Source organism: Peromyscus leucopus, chromosome X, assembly GCF_004664715.2.
Source record: "Peromyscus leucopus breed LL Stock chromosome X, UCI_PerLeu_2.1, whole genome shotgun sequence".
In the NCBI taxonomy this organism is placed as follows: Eukaryota; Metazoa; Chordata; class Mammalia; order Rodentia; family Cricetidae; genus Peromyscus; species Peromyscus leucopus.
This window is the reverse complement of record NC_051083.1, coordinates 134,391,462-134,413,099: the sequence shown is the minus strand read 5'-3', so window position 1 is coordinate 134,413,099 and position 21,638 is coordinate 134,391,462. Positions and strand designations below refer to the sequence as shown.

Sequence of the window (21,638 nt, the reverse complement as noted above, 5' to 3'; positions counted from 1 at the left end):
AGTCAGTACCCCTATGGAATTCAGTCTTACAGTGAATGCCTTTGCCTGATCCTCTGCTGGTGACTGTTCCCTTGCCTCCTGGGGACACATGGAATTGACCTATAGAGTGATTCAGAACAGAGGTTACTAAGGTTACTAGGGAGAACCCTTAAGCATCTCTTCTTCCCTGTACCAACGGTGGTGGTATTGTCCAGCTTCCTTCAGATGCCAGCAGATGTGTGGAGGGTGTGGAGCAAGACCAGGAAAAATCAGCGATGCTAGGGGAAGATGTGAAACAGCATGGGGCTCAACAGGTAGTAAGGAAGAACATAAGGACCTCAGAGCTAGTCAGGGGTCTGGAAGGGGTCACAGCAAAGTGCCCCCCCCCCCCGCCCACTCGCCTGTGTGAGCCTACTCTGGCCCAGCCAGTCGAGTCTCCCCAAGCCACAACCGCTAGCGCGTTTTCCCCAAGCCCAGGGCCTCACGCTGCAGGCACGCCTCCTCCTCACTCCTCCTGCCCCCCGCCCTGGCTGTCTGGCAGCGCCGCAGTGCTGGCGGCTGGGGGCCCAGTCAACAAAGCTCCCTCCTCTCCACCCCTCCGCCTTACCGCCCAGCCTCTCTCCCCGCTGCCGCAGTAATCACGTCGTCGGAGATTTCCATCGGGCTCAGGGGGCGGGCCCAAGGTGCGGAGCGCGATCTGGGGCGGGGCGAGTGGGAGGAGTGAAAGTTGGAGCGCAACAAAACCTTCTACATCTCTCTGAGCAGCAAGATCTGCGCTGCGACCTCAATACAGGTGGTCGTGCCAGGTACCGCCGAGATGTTACCCAAAGTTCTCCTGATGCTCCTCAACATATTCCTGGCCCTCCAGTGGAGGTGAGTCTCCATCCCACTACCCGAGAACCCTCTGTGCCCAGGAGGCTTCCGGACTCCCGGGGCTCCTTATCCCAGCTCCGGCTTTGCCAGAGGCTATCCTGATGGCTAGGCCAACCTGGACACTTGTCCCCTCGATACGCGCCACCCTCCCGTGTGCCCCCTTGTAGGAGGGCGTCCTGGACTGACTATGGGGAGCGCGGGGAAGGAGGTGGGACCGTCTTCTGTTGGAGTCGTGGACTTTGGTTGGCCTCAAAGCCCCGGAGCGGCGGGCAGGCAGCAAGAGCACCTGGTTCCCTCTCGGAGCCTGACGCAGGAAGAGGGGAAAGGGCGCGCAGAAACCGCTAGAGCTAGCGCATACAACTCAGGGTTGTGCTGGGGACTTCGGGAAGGTGGCTACTGGGCTAGGGGACCTGAAGTGCCTCGAAATGCTTGAGTGTTTCCTAGTCTGTTCACTCTTGCTCACATTTTTCTCCCGGAGTACCTGCTGAGTACCAGACATGATGTCAGGCAACTCTGACTTTACTTGTTTCCCTATGCCTTCGCGTCGCGTTTTTCTTCCAGTCCCAGACAGGAGGAGCCTGAGCCTTGCTTATCTCAGGGTTCCCATCCCATCTGCCTTCCTTTTCCCTTCTCACACCAAGGCATTCTGCGTGGTCTTAGGGGCAGACCTGAGCCAGAATGTTTTTCTTTCCTGAGGTCTGTGGTTTGTGGCCTAGATTTCTAGCCCCCTCCCTTTTTCTGTTTTCTCTTGAGCAGCCAGTGTCCCTCCCATAATTCCCTGACCCTGGGCATTGGTAAGAAGGATGTTCCTAGGATTTCTGGCATTTTGTGATGGAAGATGAGTGTTTCGTGTGTTTTTAAATTCTCTTTTCTTTCTTTCTTCCTTTCTTCCTTTCTTTCTTTCTTTTCTTGGAGACTGTTTTTTGTGGGGTATGAGCTGTCAGAAGTTCTTAAGCTTCCTGATATGCTGAGGTTTCTAGAAGATTCTATGGCATTGGGCTTGTGTCTTGTCATTAGTTTGTTTTGAGGAGGGGCAATATGTCTTCTCTTCCCACCCCAGGTTATAGCTCCTCAGGGAGGCATATGTGGCTCTCTTCTGACTCCCTGGTGCCTAAGGTGAGGCTGGCCTCCTCAGCAGGGCCTTGGTAAATATTTCTAAGTGCATACTAGCAATTTCTTGTTATCCGTGTCCCTTTAAATGGGATTTTTCTGGGAAAAAAAGATGGCTGAGGATGAGGGAGGGGCGTGATGAAGAAGGGAGGGAGATGAGAGGGGAAAACAGCCCATCTAGTGGGGGTGGGAGGAACAGACACTGACATGCACACACTGTCAGCATGGCAACCTGTGATGTCAAGAAAGGGGAGGTGGCAGTGGAATGTGTTGGACCAAACTTAGATTTGATCCTGGTTCAGTTTCAAATCAGGTGTGTGATTTTGAGCATAGCCCTCCCCTTATGTGGTTTATCTATCAATAAATTGAAAAAGCTAGCATATTTGAGAAAGAAACCCAGGGCCTTCCTCATGCTCTTTTGCTCCCCTCTTCAGCCAGATTTGGAAGGTGGTAGTGCAGAGCTTCCGTCTTATCTAGCATTTTCACATATGGAGGAGGGCTGTGGATGTCTGAAAAGCTTCCTTGGAAAATCCTACTAGACCATGTGATTTTTCTAGGCTTTATTCTTTCTAGCCTTGAAAAAAAACTTGGTGGCTTTTTGGAGATGAGTATGTATACACAGGAACTTCTTAACTCCAACGATCTCAAGGTGTGGCTATTTTTTTGTTTACACTGGCAAAATCAAAGCAACCTCCACCCCTCATTCATCATTTTCCTTGCAGGCTATTTCAGAAATGAGAAATGGCACCAGTTTAGCACATCTGTATGCCAATTAAACTATTCTAAAGGAAAAATATGCACTTTGATGCCCGATTGCCAGTCCCTGGTCTGCAGCACAGCAACCTGCTCACCCCAGTCTCTTGTTCTCATTTTAGGGATTAAGGTTGCCTGGTAGCTTTGAAATAACATTTTAGAAGTGTAATACAAAAATACGTAAACACAGCAATCATAAATGAACAACAGCTCAGTGAATTTTCATAAAGTAAGCATGATCAGGTAACCAGCACCTAGTTGAAAAGGAAGCAATCTGCACCCCTCCCTGCCATCCCCAAGCCACACCAAATGTGCAGTCTTCCTAAAGGAAACTGCTCTCTTGCTTTTCAACATCAAATGTTAATTAATGCTGATGTCTTTTTCAATTGCTTTTAATTGTATTTTTTCAAGGATATATAGTAAACTGAATTTCCACATAGCCTTAACATTAATGAAGAAATTAATGACGGTTTATCTTCTCTGCCTCCTACATTCCTACCACCCATTTTAACTTAGGGTCTTTTTTTAAAGAATAAATATCAGACTTTATATCATTTTGTATGTAAATATTGTAGTCATTAAGGGCTTCACCAATAAAAATGTCATCATTTCATCAGATATTTAAGAATGATTTATTATTGCTTCAGTGATTCAATGTTAAAATCTTTATCATATGTTTTTGACAGTTTTGGTTTTAAAAATCAGGACTTAAGTATGATCTATATATTAGCAGGTGGGATATTTTTTTTTTTTAGTTGGGTGGAATATTTTATTGTTAAAATGCCTTTTTACTGAACTAGAACCCATATACAGAAAGTTGTTCAAATAATAAGCATATAACTGATAAAGTATCACAAAATGTATGTAATGGGGCCCTTTTCATCACTACCTGTCATGTTAACCTCAAACACTGTGGAGGACTTTCATACATTAGCAGATGGATTTCTAAAGTGTTGTTATTATTATAATTATTATCATTATTATTACTATAGTCATTGTTGGCCCTGGTACCCAAGATAGTCTCCTATTGGTTATTCATTTCCTGGGTGCAGGACACAGTATAGAGACAGCCACAAAGCACTGATCTATAGCCAGCCTTCCACCACTTCAGAGCCTCAATATGAGCATTACGTAACCATCCCAGGAATTTTCAGTCCTACCTGCTTGCAAGTATTCCTCAGCCACCCTCTCCTTTGGCCTGCCCTGTCCTCTCAGGTGCTGCAATTCAGGCAGATGTGAGGCCCAGGTTAGTAACAGCAGGCAGCACAGCAGCTGATTGGCCAGAGTTCACAGAAAAGATGCCCACCTATTTGATTTCACATGAAATGGCCTTTGAAAATTTAGTCTAATATTTGTTGTTGACTACTTTAAAGTAAAGAATTATGAAAGGATTGCATACAAAGTCTCCAAAGAGCAATAAAATTTAAAAGGAATTATCAAGTTTAATTTGTTAGTACCTCCTCATTTACTGTTACTATTCACTAATTAAGTCTTGTGTTGTTTTCTCCTGTCCCCAAAGGCATCAGCCTGATTAGAGGGTAGAACTTAAGTTTTTGGTTGTATATTCTAGGGTTGGACCTCACATTAAACTGGAGAATAAACCACCTGCCCAAGATAATGTAGTCTTCGGCCCTCAGCCTCAGCCTGTGTCTAAACCTGTGCTTCAGCCTGAATCCCCTGCTTATGATGTCGTAGTCTTCGGCCCTCAGCCACAGCCACACCCCAAATCCCCTAGCCATGATGATGATGTAGTCTTTAGCTCCCAGCCGCAGCCTCTGCCTCAGCCCCGGCCAGAGCCAGAGCCCCAGCCTCAGCCCCAGCCTCAGCCCCAACCTCAGCCTCAGCCCCTGGCTGGGCGCCAGCCTCTGCCCTATCCCCTGCCTTGGCCAGTGCCTCAGCCCCAGCCTGACCCAGAACCTCAGCCCCAGCCTGAACCCCAGCCTCAGCCCCAGCCTCAGCCCAGCCTGACCCAGAACCTCAGCCCCAGCCCCAGCCCCAGCCTGAACCCCAGCCTCAGCCCCTGGCTGGGTGCCAGCCTCTGCCCATCCCCTGCCTTGGCCCCTGCCCCTGCCCCTGCCTGAGCCCAGCCTGAGCCCCAACCTCAGCCTGAGCCCCAACCTCAGCCTGAGCCCCAGCCTGAGCCCCAGCCCAGCCTCACCCTGAGCCCCAGCCTCAGCTCCACCCTGAGCCCCAGATCCCAGCCCAGATTCAGGCTGGGCGCCAACCCCGACCCAGGCCCCAGCCTGAGCCCCAGCCTGAGCCCCAGCCCGAGCCCGAGCCCCAGCCCGAGCCCCAGCCCCAGCCGCAGCCCCAGCCCAGCCCCAGCCCCAGCCCCAGCCGCAGCCGCAGCCGGAGCCGCAGCCGGAGCCGCAGCCGGAGCCGCAGCCGGAGCCGCAGCCGGAGCCGCAGCCGGAGCCGCAGCCGAGCCGCAGCCAGAGCCGGAACCCCATCCGGAGTCAGAACCCCAGCCCCAACAGGAGCCTCAGCCTGGTGGAAAGAAGCTTACAGAAAAAGAAACAGAACTCACTGTTGATTGCACAACCGAGCACTCAGGAGAGAACCTAACAAGAGCTTCTCGAATCCTTAGCACCATCCTGAATAACTATGACCATAAACTGCGCCCTGGCATTGGAGGTGAGTTCACAGAAGAAAGCCGTCTCCTCTCTTGAAGGAAAAGCAGGTCTCATATGTAGTAGTGGGCAATGAACATGAGTTATAGATGATGGTTCCACATACAGACAGGAACAACTGGAGCTGATCCACCAGGTAAGCCACAATGATTCCTCTAGGTCAACACTTTCCCCCTTAGGTTTTCCAATTCCAAAATAAGATGAATAATCTGAAAGTGTATGCCTAACCCTTAAAGTCCATTAGCTGGGGCTTTCTGTGGAAGAACAAAGGAAGTAGGACTGGCCCTCTTCCCTCCCTTTTGATGACTCCCTCTTTGGTGGCATGCCTCTATGTGACATTCACCCTGTACTACTTCTTGCCTTACAGAAAAGCCCACTGTGGTCACTGTTGAAGTCTTTGTCAATAGCCTCGGGCCTATTTCCACCCTGGACATGGTGAGTACTGAGCTTTGATGACAGTTTTTCATCAAACTCATTGAGCACCAAGATAAAGAACCTGCCACATACTTTTGCTTTCTGCTCTTCATGTTACTGCTACTACAGAAAGTTGGTTTTTGTTGTGGTTTTGAGGGTCAGGTGGGGATTTTTAACCATAATTAAGCTAAGAACATGAATGTAAAAGGTAAGTCCTTTGCTGTCTGAAGAGGACCTTTGGAATTGTGACTCTAATCTTCAGTTTTTCATTCAAAATAAAAACAATAAAACAACTGTAAATACCATAGTGGAATGCCTCTCTTTTGTCTGATTATTTATATGAACTTAAATCTACAGATAGCATTTCTTGCTGTATACCTGTCCTTATAATTTTGTCTTAATTCTTTTATCTCCTTTCCTTTTCACTATTATCAATATGATCCTCAGTTAACCATCATCATCATCTTCTACCTGAAATATGCAAATGTTTCCCTATGCAGCCCTACTGAGCAAGCTTCCTCAGTGATGTGCCTCTTATATTTATAGTTCAACCCCACAATCTAGCAAGCATGCCCTCTCCTATGACTCTGCTTTTTTTCACCCCACTGAAGTCTATAGACTATGACCACACTATAATAGGCACATTCCTGGACAACCTTGTACCTCAGAGGTGGGCTTTTGTTCAAGTTTGAGATGCTGTTGCTCTGCTTTTTCACTCATTCAGGGTCCAGCTCAGATAACACCTATTTGTGACAACTTCTCTGACTGGCATAGCAACTAATTGATCCCTTCATATACCATACCCTTCTCTGGGCATTCACATTTTTCTGGCTTTCTTATCTTCCCTAGCTTATTTCATGGTAATTGTTTTATGTTGGTCTTATTCTCTCTGTTATGAAATACTTGACATTAAGAACATAGTATATAGTAGCTGACAAAATGAATTACAAAAGATGCTCTGCAAAATTTAGATGTGCAGTATCTGACAAAGAAAGGTTGAGGTAATCAGTTCCATAATAGCCATGGACTTAGTTTGTCCAAAGGTAGAGCCAGTTTTAACATACTTAAACCTAATAAGCACTGTGTGATCTTGGTGAGTAAAGAGAACTGATGTTGAGGTGGGTGTTCCTGATAGACTCAGAGGTAAGTAACCTTAATGGAAATCAATTTGTTTACATAGAATGAGTGAGAGTGGCTCAGAATTATTACTTCCTCCTTATTATGTCATTCTTAATTTTAGCAAGCTGGCTTGTTTCTTTACTAGTAAGCTTCCCACCTTCACATAGTTAGTGTTGGCTAAATTTCATAGGAGAAATTTATTAGAGGAAAAACCACACACGTTGATAAATACAACAAATGATCCTAAGTTGTTTGGCTCTGTACTCTGAATGAGTGTCCTATAAACCCAACAAGCAGTGGAAAACTTCTCAGGCAATTTGTGGATGTTATAATTTGTGGGAACTAGCTTCTATCCTCTGCAAGAGTCCTTGTGGCAGCAGACTATTAGCCCCATTTATCCACCATCTATCTCTCCTTGTTCAACATCTATTAATCCCTCTAGCATTAGTCTCAACTGAGCTTTTATTTATGCACAATCTAATCACCTAGAATTCACTCAGCTTGATATCATACATGGAACTTGTTCAGGATGGGGATAAGCAGCCTGATTTATCTAACTGATAAGATTTTTTTAACCTTCCAAAGCCTTATATGATACATAGTCTCCCCCGAAGTTTCAGCTTCTACATAGTTCCACGTAATTCAAGTCCCTGTTCTTGTTCAGCCTGATTTCCTCTAATTCATTTGCTGAGGAGAACATAGGTGTCTCCCACACAGCCATAGATCATGTCAATGCTCCAGAATGGGTTATCTCTGTTGTTCTTTGTGGCAGCCAAGTATCCTTTTCTGACCTCAACATTCGAAGCAATTGATTATCTCAGCAAGGTTTTTTGGTCAAAGAAGTAGCAACCCAGTCAGTGGAGTTGGTTAAGTGGACATTTGGCACCAGTCACTTGGACAGATAGAATAGTAGAGAGAAACCTAAAAAAGTATTGCATTGTAATCAAATATTTCTACTCCCCTCCTTGTTTAACTCTGAAAACACCCAGTCTGACCTTCAAAGCAGTGACTAGTCTGGAAAAAACTGCCTGGTCACAGCATCCCCACTTGCTAATGTTGGCTCTTACTGTGGTAATTATTGCAGGTGATTCTAATTAAGCCAGTTCTAAAACACTGCATTTCTATTTCAGCTCAACTAAAAGAGATCCATCTCTAGTTCCCTGTCAAACTGGGGGAAAATTTAATCACAAACCATTAGTTTTATGTTGATGTATGAGGAATTTATAATTGGTGTCTTCTTAAACAGCCGTAAAATGCTTCTTTTTAATATTGTATAGCAGACCTCCAGCAAGGCTGGAGATGAAGGTTTCCCATCAACCACCATACAGTTCATGTGCTAGGATGCAGATAAGACTTTGCCAGCTACTGGGAAGGTGCAAATTCTTTGAAGTCTCTTTGTGAGGGTAGATCATGACAGGACAGGGCTGGGCAGGATCAGGAGTTCTGCCATTATCTGCCTGCTTTTCTAGTTCATTGTGGTAAACACTTTGCCCTTTACTTTCTTTTCTGGCTACCAGCAGTCTGGTGGCTGCTTCCAACACTTATTGCCCCAGTGCAGTAAAAGCCAGCAGGGATTTTGTTCCCTCTACTCCGAGGGTGCTAATGCCCTTTAGCTTCTGGGTCACAGTGTCTCACTCATGATGGACAAATGTTCTATCACTGAGGTATATCATTGAACTCTTTCTGTAATTTTTTTTTAACTTTTGAGGCAGGGTCTTACTCATTTGCCCAAGCTGGCCTTGATTCAGCCCAGGCATGACTTAAACTTTTCACCTCCTTCAGCCTTCCAAGAATCTAAGATTACTTGGCCTGTGTCATCAGGCCAATCTGATACTTGTTATTTGGTGCAAGATTATTCAGATTATTCAGGAAAGTCCTGGTGAAGTTGGACCTTGACACCCAAAGTTTTTTGTTTGTTTGTTTGTTTGTTTTTTGTTGTTGTTGTTTTGTTTTGTTTTGTTTTGGTGCGAGTGAAGGCAATGACAGGGTAAAGCTATATGGTAATGGTGCTCTGAGTGACAGAGCCAGTGTGCTATCACTGACTGTGTGACTTTGGACATCTTATAGCTCTGAGTCTCAGTTTACCTACTTCTAAAATAAATTAGGCGACTAGCCTTTAATTGTGCTGTGGCATGGCTCTGGTGTTTGCTTCAAACTGATTACAATTGTATTGCCATCTGCATATTGCCCTACAAGCTTCAACCATGTAAACTTCTTGCTTTTTATGCTTCTTATTAACATCCCCCTCGATGTTTAACAGTCTATGGGATCCATAATAACTAGAGACCACATAATCATGGAACTAACTATTCATGTGCACACACTCTTCAGAGATTATATGGGCACTTATTTGAAAGGAAAAATAAAACAAAGCATAAATGTAATTCTCCTTGTTAAAAAAAAAACACAATAGATAGACATTTTCTTTGTAAATAAAATCATTTCAGTTTAAAATATAATTCTGTGGAATGAAAGGTTGGGTTTAATTAATAGCTGTGTTCTATGAATAAAATCTGAAAGAGAACCTTTCCTGTGTACAGTGAGTTGTGTGTGCTTATACATTTCTGAGCACACAGTGTAGTGGTTGAAAGAGTGTTGACATAGTAAGAGTAGCACTATGGTCCTATATAACTGCAATGACATGCTGAGTTCAGCTGTGTAATGATCCACCATAACACAGGGATTTATTGATGAATGCAATGTGCTACCTATTTGGGAATATTACTCTTTTCAGAGCATATGACAATAGAAAATTTCTGCACCCAAATATATGTTGCTTTACTCTTTATAGTCCTCAGTGCATGCAAGCCTAAGAATCTGTCAATGACACAAGGCCTTTGCCTACTGGTAGAGAGAGGAGAGGCCACAAAAGGAAGCAGTGCTGTTTAAGGGAACTTCCCAGGGAGATGAGGCAGAATACTTACAAGTTTGAGATTATCCCAGGCTTTGTAATAAGTTCCTGTATCAAACAACAAAACAAAAAAAATAATGAAATGTCATTTCTGGAGGTTAATTCTCCAGAACAGAATTTAGACTTTATATTCTTCTACAAGGCACAAAGGAGTTTTGTATGAGAAGGTAGAAAGTAGGGAACTCATTTGTGGCAACCCTTTCTATAGTTCTGAACTGTGGAAGAACGGTATTAATCACTACATAACGTAGGGACTTAGCTCCCTTAGTTGTGGCATTTGAGCTGGACATGACTGACTTCTTGGCTGTGTTAATGTCTGAGTCCCTTTCAGTCCCAACACTGAAAGAATTGGATAAAAAGAAGGAACTCTATCCCTCTTCTGCTTCTTAGGCTAGTGTATCATATATTCTATTATGCTGTCTTCAGGGTTCCCGGTTAAGTAGTGACAAACACCACATTTGCATGTGACTAATCCTTATCTACTTAGCCCCAACTAAATGGTTTTCTGTCCCTTCTCACCAGGAATATTCCATTGACATCATCTTCTACCAGACCTGGTATGATGAGCATCTTCGTTACAATGACACCTTTGAGACCCTTGTTCTACATGGCAACGTGGTGAGCCAGTTGTGGATCCCAGATACCTTTTTTAGGAATTCTAAGAGGACTCATGAATATGCTATCACCATACCCAACCAGATGGCTCTCATCCACAAGGATGGAAAGGTGTTGTACTCAGTTAGGTATGTCAAACCTTTAGTGTTTCATCTCCCAGGACTCTCTCACTCCTTTAACTAAGGACTCTTATGTAGATATATCATCCTGAATAATGTTCCTAAAAGCCTGTGCAACTTTTCTAGACCAGGAATTCAACCTCTTCCTGTGTAGATATAGACACTGAGATCTTAAAATAAAAGATACTACTTAAAGACACATTCTAAGTTTATGGCAAACTTGGGAGGTGTTATAGGCCCCCACTCTAAAAGGTGCCTGCATGACTGCATTGCCTGGACAGTTTCATCCCAAGTGGGCACTGTATATAAAGACACGTCCACGGTGGTGGAATTGTCCAGGCAGAGTAGAACTACATCAATTGGAAATGTATCCAAGACTAGGCTACATAACTTGAATGCTGGGAAGGAGATTCTTATGTCAGCGGTGTGGGATATGGAGGTAGTGGAGAGTAGAAGAGTGTGGAACAAGAACACTAGGGTTGAGCAAGGAAGAAAAATAAATCTAAGTGGTTCCATGTACTTCTCTGATGATGGAGTCCAGTAGTCAGATGTTAGAAGCTCTTCTTCCTCTCTTTGTATCACTACTTTGAGCTTTTTGTCTTAAATTCTACTGACGCCATTCATTGAAGGTGATCCCCTGGTCAATGTTGAGTGAATATGTAAGTGCTCAGAGCCAGCCTAATACGGCTCCTTTCTCCCTTCCAGGATGACCATTGATGCGAGATGTTCACTCCACATGCTCAAATTTCCAATGGATTCTCACTCTTGTCCTCTGTCTTTCTCTAGCTGTGAGTACCTTCGTAGGTTTCTGAGGACCCAGAGATGCGCTGGGCCCCTCTTTTTCTCATCTTTTCCTTTTACGTTTTCTGCTTCTCCTTTTTTTCCTGTGATGGTGCCAAGGTTGCTACAAGCCTCCATCTTACATCATCACTTCCTTTCCTGCCAACAATGCTGTGTTTGCATTACCTTGGCTTTGTGTTGGATTCTTCCCTCACCCTTGCTCTACCTTAAGTTAGTCATCTGCTTCTAAAGTGTACCTGAAGTATGTCTGCTCCTCTCCATCTCTGCCTTGATGCAGGGCTTTATCATCTTCTGCTTGGACTTCTGCAACATCTTCACTTTGAAACAGAACGTGTCCTAAGCTAAATTCATTGTCTCTTCCCAAATCCTGCCTCCAAAGCAAATGTGTTACTTCTGTGTTGCCATTGGCCTCATTGAAGGGTGCATCACCCACCCAGTTGTCCAAACCAACAACTCTGACCTTCTCCTCTCATTAACTTCCTGCATCTACTCAGTCCACACATGCTGTTGGTGTTCCCCCCAAATCTCTATTGATCCCACCTATTTCTCTGCATCCTGAGCTTTCATTCCTGCCTTCACTCATTTTATTGTGTCTAGACTACTGCACTGGCATCCCATAACTGGCACCTTGTCAACATAGTACACTTACATTAGAATCAGAGTGACCTAGCTGAAGTACCATATAAACCTGGTCACTTCCTCATTTCAAATATTTTCTTAGCTGTCATATATCAATTCTAAATTCCTTAGAATGAACTTCAAAGCCCTTCATGACCTGACCCTGCTGTTTCCTGCTACATGACCCATCTGTGAAGTAGTTGCCCTAAAATTTTCCATGTTCACCTTTCTGTGTTTTCCTTTCATTCTCTTCAGCTTCATCTATATGGAGAATGTTTAATTTCAAAATTGAAAGTGAATGCCCCATGTTCTACAAAGTCTTTTCTGAGTATGTCCCCAAATGATCTTTCCCTACTTGCCTATTGTTCCATGGGAAGAGATTTTTCAGAACAACTCCAAAAATCACAGCTGTATGGCCTTACTCAGTGAAATGTTAATGCTGGAGGGTAAGTTCATGACTTACTCAAATCTGCATTCAAATACCAGGGCAAATGTATTTATTGAATGGACTTCAACAACCAGGCCAGAGGCAAGGTCCCAAAGCTGGTGAAAAACTCCAAAACATAGCTCAAGCTAACACCATGCCTTGTGGGGCACTCAGCTGGGCTTCCTAGATTTATTCACTCCTCTTTTCCACATTGATTTCCAGTTTCCTATGATGCACATGAGATGATCTACAAGTTGGAGAATTTCATGCTCAAAATTGATGAGAAGAACACTTGGAAGCTATTCGAGTTTGATTTTATGGGAGTGACCAACAAAACTGAAATCATCTCAACCCCAGTTGGTAGGTGTGCAGTGGGAGCTCAGGTTGGGCAAACTCTGAGGGAATAGTACCAATAACTGGAAGTGACTCTTTGTACTAATGCTGTGTAAAGAACACATGGGAATACTGTGTAGAACATTGCTTTCCTCTTATACATGCTAAGTACTTACAGCTGTTTGCAGAGGAAACTGAGACTTTATAGCTATGTCTCAGTCTCATCTACAAAGAAATCAGTGCTTTGCCAAGCCCTTTGAAAGATGAAGTAAGTGGATACATTTTTGTGACTTTTAGAATGTTCATCTACCTTTGTTTTTTAGACCCTTTGGGTTCAATGTCTTTCTTATATTACTGACATACTTAGACAACATTGGAGAGGGGTTACTTGTGTGATTTCTCCTAACCCAGAACCATTCCAAGCTGGATGAGTGGGAAGCAAGATCTACCCTAGCAGGAGGGGAAAGGGGAATCTAGTATAATAATGGCAGTTAGTGAAGATTATGGGAGTCTGCAGGTAGTTACTCAGCTGCAATGGCTGCTGCAGCAACGTTACCTTAAGCAACTGTGAAAAGCACAGATTGCCACCAAAGGCTTCAGAGTGAAATAAACATAGGTATGGTGATATTTTTATTTTCAGATCTTGTTCCTAGCAAAGATGAAAGGGGCAGATTCTGGGTCTCTTAACTTGTAGCTCCCAAATAGATGTGAGCATCTTTGCTTGTATTCCTAGGTGATCTGAATGAGGAGCCAAGGAATCTTCCCAGGGTAGCTCTGAGAGCAACCCTGGACCGTCTTCACATGTACTGACAAGAATGTGGATGGAACAGGTCACCCAGCCAGCCTTTTGTCATGGGAAGCATTTTGCTTTGCTTCTGTGTGATGACACAAAATCTGTTTTTGCTGCTGTTGATCACTGGATGAGGGAAGCATATGCTCATCTGGCTAAAGCTTTGCTTACACAGTACTAGGCAGGGGGTGGATGCTGCTTTACAAATGCTTTTCCTTTTTCCTTGCGGTGTGTGTGTGTGGGTGCTCTGAGAAAGCCACTTTACTTCCTTTGGCTTTGGGATCCTTGCTCTTCTACTAGATAACTATTAATCTGCCTCTTAGTTCTCTGCACCTCAGTTTTTCCAGATAGGTGGAGATCCATCATCAGAACTGGCAGAGGAGACAAGGCCCAGGGGCTTTCAAGTCACTAGTGGTTCCGTTTAGTAGATGGTTTGCACATTGATTCAAAATGGTACCCTAGTGACTACAAAGCCCCAGAGTCTGCATCTTCAGTGAAGCAATAGCAGTAGGTAAGCAATTGCTCTCCCTGTGGAGAAAGGAATAGGTCTTTTTTCTCTTCTACTAGAGACTACTTGTTCTTAATTCATGATTTTTCCACTGCCAGAGTTATCTTTGAAACAGGTCCTAACTCTCCCAATTCAACCCTGGGGCAGTTCTTTCCAGCTAGAGTTTTCAGGGTTTAGAATGCAGCAGTGCCCTGCAACTTGGGCAGCCTTAGAACTTAGAGGAGAGTCCCTACTTTAGTAGCTGCTCAGAAAGTACAGCCCTGCCTGTAGTAAGTAAACCATCCTTCACTGATGGTTGTTGAGCCTCTGAGGAAATCTTCCCATGATCAGGAGTTCACTGCAAGAAGACTTCTTCCTTTTCTAGACAATTCTTCCCATCAGAAAATTCTTCTTGTTCATCTGTAATGAGAGTCTCTGAGATGTTTACCCATCAACCTAGTTCTTTTCCCGTTTAGCTACCAATTTACATTAACTGAAGTCACTCTTCCAATAAGTCAAATTTAAAGACCTAGTGTTACTGTCAGAACATTAATTTGTATTCTATCGAGACTATGCTCCCTAGTTCCTTTACTTCCCTTTCTCTTCAGTGCCATCAGCTCAAGAGTCCTCTGGACAGTCTTTTAATTGTGTCTTTTTGACAGTGCTACTACCAACCCTGATCTGGACAAAGCAGGTAAGAGCAAAAATCATCTTTAATACATTTCATTTTGTCTTGGCTTTCAGCCCTAGACATCTTTTTTACATTGGTGTTGCTTCTTCACTCATCAGAAAGAAGGAAACACATGTTAGTATCCTTCTCTTGGCAAATTTCCAGCTTTTAATAAATTAGGAAGTTTCTTCTTTAGTCAGAATAAATAAGATTTAAAGAACGAGAAATCCAACAGCATAATAAATCTTGTGACAACGATATAAATTCAGATGTGAAGTGGCGACAGCCAATTAAGGGAGCTTTAAATCATAGTCAAGACTCCAGGGCAGAAGAAGAACTAATAATTTGATTATTCTGGCTAGTAGCATATGGTGGTCCTTGGTGCAGTGCTGGAGGAATTATAGCATTAAAGATACTTCTATTCAAGAAACAAGTTTCCACTGACCCTAGACCACTTTTTGCCTTTTCTTTGAAGAATCTAAGAAGCTTTGTTCATCCAAGGTCAGTGCTTCAACACCTGGAGAAAAGGCTCTCTTTAGGCACTGACCTATCCAGACTTGCCAGGCACCTGGTCTGTTTCCTGTAGAGTCTAAGGTGAGGACAATTAGTGTTTGAGTCTGCTTTCCAAGGCTATTACTCCATGGGTAGCAAACATCACTGAATATCATTGCCTTTCATGTTGTTCTAGGCTTGGTTGGTTAAAGCTCATGAAGGCTTTACATGAGCTCTTTCTGGAAGGGACTTGAAGGTACACTTAGTTTAAAGTCACAGAAGTCTATAGCATCACAGAGGTGGAAATTCAGGGCTTAGCTTCACAGAAAAGCTATAGTTGAAGCAATTTAATGTCCACTGTCATGAGGAGAGTAAAAATGATGCTCTGGGCAAACCAAGTATGAAGTCATAATACCATGAGGAGTGTTAGGAACAGCATGTGTAACAGAGTATGCCATCTGGAAATACAGGTTTGATCAGCCTCTGACAGATCTATTCCTATCTAGAGTAAGAACAAGAAAAGATCACCATGCCCAAACGAATCTGAAAGCCTAAGCTGCCTTGGAACTGGATATTCTACAGGCCTAACATCTAGAGATTAACTGACATGTTCATTTTTAGCTAATTCTTCTATTGTACTAGGTTAGGAGTAATATATTAAGAACAAGGAGTCTAGGATTTACTTACCAGGATAAATATGTAGGCTATCAGCTTCAATTAGTTTTGGGTAAGGCATGCATGTTATGCATGTGAGTCAGATCCAGAAGTTAGACCTTAGCATCAGAATAAAGATTGTAGACTTTATTGTGTAGCTCATATATAGCATAATATGTCATATTTGGCTAACCCAAGAGGGCTTGCTATGAGGGTTAGCAGTGCAGATGTAATGCTGTGATATCACAAACTATACATGGCATTTCTCTAAGTAGGCAAGTCTCAGCTAGCCATCAGCTGTGAGGTCTTGATATCAAGGTCACTTTAAAAAAAACAACTCTGGAAAAATAGACTTGGGTTGAGTGAATCAATTCAAAGAAGATTCATTAATATTCTTATGCTGTCTTATCTCTCAACTGCCCTCTGGGCTTCTACTGGGCTGTACTGAAATAATGTGCCTTGATTCTAGAGCTCTGATAGGGTGTCCCATGAGCCGGACAATAGAATCCATGATACATATGCAGTGCTAAACATCAGGCCAGTACTGCAATGCAGTGGTGTGTTTTATGTCTTTCAGGTGACTTTATGGTCATGACTTTCTTCTTCAATGTGAGCAGGCGGTTTGGCTTCATTGTTTTTCAAAACTATATCCCTTCTTCTGTGACCACAATGCTCTCCTGGGTCTCCTTCTGGGTCAAGATAGAGGCAGCTGCAGCCAGGGCCTCTGTAGGTAAGAAAGTGGGCATATGTCAGAGAGTTATCTTGACCAAGGGAAATATCTGCCTTCTCCTGCTATCCTGTAAACAGTGTAAAGCATGGGTCAGGAGCTTAGCCCACCTTCACTCCTTGCTCTTATAGGGGTCAGTTCTGTACTCACCATGGCCACGCTGGGCACCCTTTCCCGTAAGAATTTCCCTCATGTCTCCTATCTCACAGCTTTGGACTACTATATTGCCATTTGTTTCGTCTTGTGCTTCTGTGCTCTACTAGAGTTTGCTGTGCTCAACTTCCTGACCTACAATGAGATGAAACAACTGGCTTCTCCAAAGCTCTACCATGTAAGAATCCGGTGTTGGTGTGGGAGGCAAAGCTTTAGAATGAAGGTACTAGGCACATGTGTGACTAGCTTCCCAAGTGATGGAAAGTTCCCTGGGGTCATGGAGGAAATAAACCTCTTGGTGTGATGGTGGAAATCCTGGAGGCCCAGAACTGGTGTGACAAGTGTAGTTTATAGGAAATTCTAGGCAACCTTTACTCTTGATTCACATCCCCTTGACTGTTTCTCCTTTTTCTCTATTTCAGCTTCCAACCAGTAGCTGTGCTAATACACGTACTCGTGCTCGTGCACGCACCCGTGCTCGTGCCCGTGCCCGTGCCCTCCAGCAGCAGGAAGTGTTTGTGTGTGAGATCGTCACCTATGAGGGGAATGCTGAAGAGGAGCATCAGTATTGCCCAGTCCAGCAGTCTTCAAGCTTCAGAAGACCCCAGTGTCCCCGGAGGCGATGTGGCAGAAGCTATGTGTGCTTTAAGGTTCTCAGAAAGTATTTCTGCATGGCTCCTGGTTGTGGGGGCAGCACCTGGCAGCGAGGCCGCCTCTGCATCCATGTTTACCGCCTGGATAACTACTCGCGGGTGCTTTTCCCCATTACATTCTTCTTCTTCAATGTGCTCTACTGGCTGATTTGCCTTAACCTGTAGGCTCTAGCTGGTAGCTCATGGAGCAGCCTCCCAGTTCCCCAGGAGGTGCCAAGCCCCTTTGCCAAGGGAGTTAGGAGACAAGAGCAACAGCAGCAGGAGTGCCTAGGGAGAGTTTTTTCTTCCCTGGTTCCCAGTATAAGCCTGTGGAGAGCTTGTCTCTGCTGGCCCTCTTTCCATTAGCCCTTTCACTCAATTTTCGCAACAGCCCTTCTCAAGTGACAGACCACCTCTCTATTCCTCAAAGAGCATTCATGATGCTCAGTGTGCCCACATTTGAGCAGATAAGATATCTCTCAGTGGTGTTTACAGCTACTGTCTTTCCCCAGAAGCCCATGGTTCCCTGTGTGGTGCTAAGGTGCTAAGGGGCCTAGCTCAGGCTCAGCCCCAGAATGCACAGAGCGACAGTTTAGCAGAAGGAGGGTCCTCATCCATAAGTCTTCAAGTCAGACCATTAGATTCTTGTTTTTTTTCCTGACCTCCCTTCACACACACACACACACACACATACACACACAATCTTTCTAGGAGGTGAGGAGCTGGCAAGGGGGTCTGTTTGGGAAAGTAACCCCTCTCTGCTGCTGTGCCATCTCCTTCTCCCCACCTGCCTCCATCTGCAGTACCCATTCAGTTCCCTTCATCCAATGGGTATCTATTCGTGTGTGCAATGTTAGTAGTTTTCTCTGCTTTGTATGCCTCCTTCTTCCTCCTCTTTGACCCTTGTGATTTGTTCTGTAACTTCCCCAGTGACTTTCCCAGCCCTGATCCAGGTGCTAGGCTTTGGTGACTCCCTGGGGCCAAGAAACTGAGAACACTCTGTTTGGCAGCAGCCATTACCTGCCACTGACTGGTTCTCACCTCAGGCACAGTCTAAATGTTTGACTGCTTTCTTGGCCTCTGGACCTATAAGCCAGTCCACTGCCATCCCTGGGGCACTTACACAATCACAATCAATTGAATTCCCTTAAATTTATACAGAATTTTCCCTTTGGCAAAGCACCTTTGACAAATCATTTCTATTTGGAGTCTTCTTATAGCCCCGTGACATCTTTGGGCATAGTTTGTTCTCCATTATGCAGATGGCAACCTTAAGGTACAGATTTCTATAGGACTGTGGATCTTGCTGGAAGCCAATCTGGAGTCCTCTAGTCACATGCTAAAGCAATGACAGGGCTAGGTAGCTCTGATCACCATGACCCAGTTCTGTTTCCCTCCTTGCTGTCACCCTAGTGGCAGGGCATAGAGTAGTGACACCCCCCACCCCACACACACACACAAGCATGGGCCGGCTCCCTAACTAGGCCTGAGGTACTCAGACTGCTCCAAAGGTTGAACTTTTGCCTCTAGTAACCCAGTGAGATGAATTTGTATATGCCCCAATGCTTGTATATGCTGAACAGAATCTGTGTCTGTACTTTATGGGGGTGGGTGGGATTGGGAAATCCATCTGCTTTTAGTCACCATCATCTGTAAAGGCGAAATATATGAATAAAGGTGTCAGCAAAGTATTCAAGGTGTGGCTGGTTTTCTCCCCACCACCACCAAATCCAAGCTTATTTTTAATTAAATCTATTGTTTGATATAAGAGTATCAAATAACATAAACACACACACACACACACACACACACACACACATATATATATATATATATATATATATATATATATATATATATAGAGAGAGAGAGAGAGAGAGAGAGAGAGAGAGAGCAATCTGATCACATTCACTACGCCCCCATGCCCTCCCTTATCTTCCTTCTGCTCCTTCCAAGCCCACTTCTCCCTCCCATTTTCATGTGTATTTTCTGGTTGGTTGGTTCTATGATCCCATGAGTAACAAGGGTTACCTTACCTGACATAAGCATATTCTCTGGAGTGTGAGGGACACACCAGAAAGCACACATTTGAAAAGAATGAATCCCTGATTCCTTATCAGCTGCACTCAACAGCCAATAGTTGCCTGGGGAGGAGCAGGATCCCAGGAGCCCTTCCCTTATCCATGAAGAATGTTGACAGGCCCAGCCTTGTGCAGGCCCAGTATATGAGTCCTGAGCTGCTTTGAGTTCATAAGTGCAAAGGTCATGTCATGGGCAGAAAATAGCACTGATCCATCATTTGGCTCTTATGATCAGCTCAGGTTTTAAATCTTAAGAGCAATTGCCTAAACCATTGTTCCCATCTCCTGTCCACTTACCAGACATGTACCAAATACCCTTCTCTCATTAGTAGCAATAAAAGGGACAATGGCACCAACTAGTATATGTGGCTGCCTTCTTACATTCCTGACCTGCCTTCATCCCTTCCATGTTCCTTTTGTTATGCTTTTCACTCCTGCTCCTACCTTATTAGATTATAAAGTCCCAAGATGTTACCAGGTTCAGTCCTTCTCACATACACCCTGATGTAGAATCCTGTGAAGATGGAGATGCTTTGGCACATAGAAACAAGACATTTCTTCCTGTCACACAACCCACCAGTAGTAGAGTCTGTCATATAATCTGCCGGTAGTGGAGTGAACTCATATTTCAGAAATCTTAATACCCTTGCCCCAAATAAAAATCATTTGTTCAGCTGGGGACCTAAGTTGTTTACCTTTCAAAATAAGTTTCTGAAGGTATATTGAAAAGTGTTAGCCCTGCTATCCTGTAACATTTCTATATCAAGCAATAACAGAAACCTAGAAAAGGCAAAAGTGTCTGTGAATGGTTGACATTTTTGTCATAATATCCTTGGGTTGGAGATATGGTTCAGTTGTAGTGTGTGTGCATAGCATGCACAAAGTCCTAGATTTAGTCCCTGTGCTACAAAAAGGAAAAAGTACCCCCATCCCTACTGCATATTTTCTGATGTCCTAACCCATTGCAAATAGAAAGTAACACTGGGAACAAAGGAGATGATTCCTCCCTTTTACTTTTTTTTTAATGTTTCAAGTAGATTTTATTATTTTGGTCACTCTCTTGTTTAGTATAAACAATATTACATACTTATCATGGTGGTGTCATAAGCCTGTAATCAAATAAAATTAAGTCCAAGTTCCACCAAAAGATGTTAAAGAAATAAGCAATTATAACACAGGAGCTGAGAGAAGGCACTTAAATGCACACACCTGAAGAAAGACTGTCATGCTTCTCATATTTAACCATGTGGGTTATCATCCTTCTAACTCACACACATTTTAGTTGGCTTACAAAGCAATGGCTTCCATATGAGTTTTTGTCATATACCCTTTTTTTGTGGTTAGCTCTCCTTTATTTCCTCTTTGTCTCCTCCATCCCCTCCATCCATGCCTTCATAATCACCCACACACCCCAGGTATTCTCTTATCTGTTTCCATATCACCTCCATTCTGCTATGCTTCATCCCTTGAGGTATTCAACCAATGATCATTTTCAGGGGCCCTATATTCTACAAGTATTTCATTAAGCCCACATATCTAAAGATTTGAAGGTGGGCTCTATAAAGAGAATGTGAGGCATTTGTCAGTTACTGCATTCAGTATAATTTTTGATGGGATTGCCCTGAATATGTAGATTATTTTTTGATTGAGTGTCCATTTTTACAACGTTGCTTCTGCCAATCCATGAATATAGGAATTCTTTGCACTTTTTAGTATCTTCCTTAATTCTTTCTTCATTGTTTTAAAGTTTTCATTATAGAGGTTCTTTATTTCTTTAGTTATATTTTCTCTGAGGTATTTTTTTTGAGGCTGTTGTAAATGGAATTGTTTCCCAGATTTATTTCTTGGTGTATTTGTAACCAGTATGGTTACTGATTTTTGTAGATTAATTTTGTATCCTACCATTTTGCTAAAAGTATTTATCAGATGAGTTATTTGATGGTGTCTTTAGGAGACCTTGATTTGGGGATGTGGGGATGTGGGGTGGCTTGGAAGGGAAGGCTGGAGGATGGAAGGAGGGAGAAGGGGGTGTAGCAGGAATCTTAAAGAGTCTTATTAATAGAATTAAACCTGGGCCAAGTATTGGGGTGCACACTGGAAGATCAGAGAGACAGAACAAGCCACAGCTAACCACACCTCGCTGGATCCTCAGCTGGTCTTGTTTCCTCAGACTGGAGGCCTCTGAGTCCTCATCCAGAATGGTTCTCAGCTGAACTGCTGCTAGACGCCTGAAAGCTTAACCAGCCAAAT

The 21,638-nt window shown here is 43.8% G+C and overlaps 1 protein-coding gene across 1 annotated transcript; it reads left to right on the top strand.

The window, feature by feature from the left end:
• The first annotated feature begins 707 nt into the window (after positions 1-707).
• Positions 708-18,964, top strand: Gabre (gamma-aminobutyric acid type A receptor subunit epsilon). The gene is made up of 10 exons (XM_037199288.1): positions 708-852; positions 4,286-4,373; positions 5,217-5,349; positions 5,713-5,780; positions 10,312-10,532; positions 11,229-11,311; positions 12,592-12,729; positions 16,373-16,525; positions 16,732-16,853; positions 17,098-18,964. The coding sequence occupies exons 1-10, from the start codon at positions 797-799 to the stop codon at positions 17,491-17,493; spliced, it is 1,458 nt and encodes a 485-aa protein (XP_037055183.1). The 5' UTR covers positions 708-796; the 3' UTR covers positions 17,494-18,964.
• Positions 18,965-21,638: the final 2,674 nt, after the last annotated feature.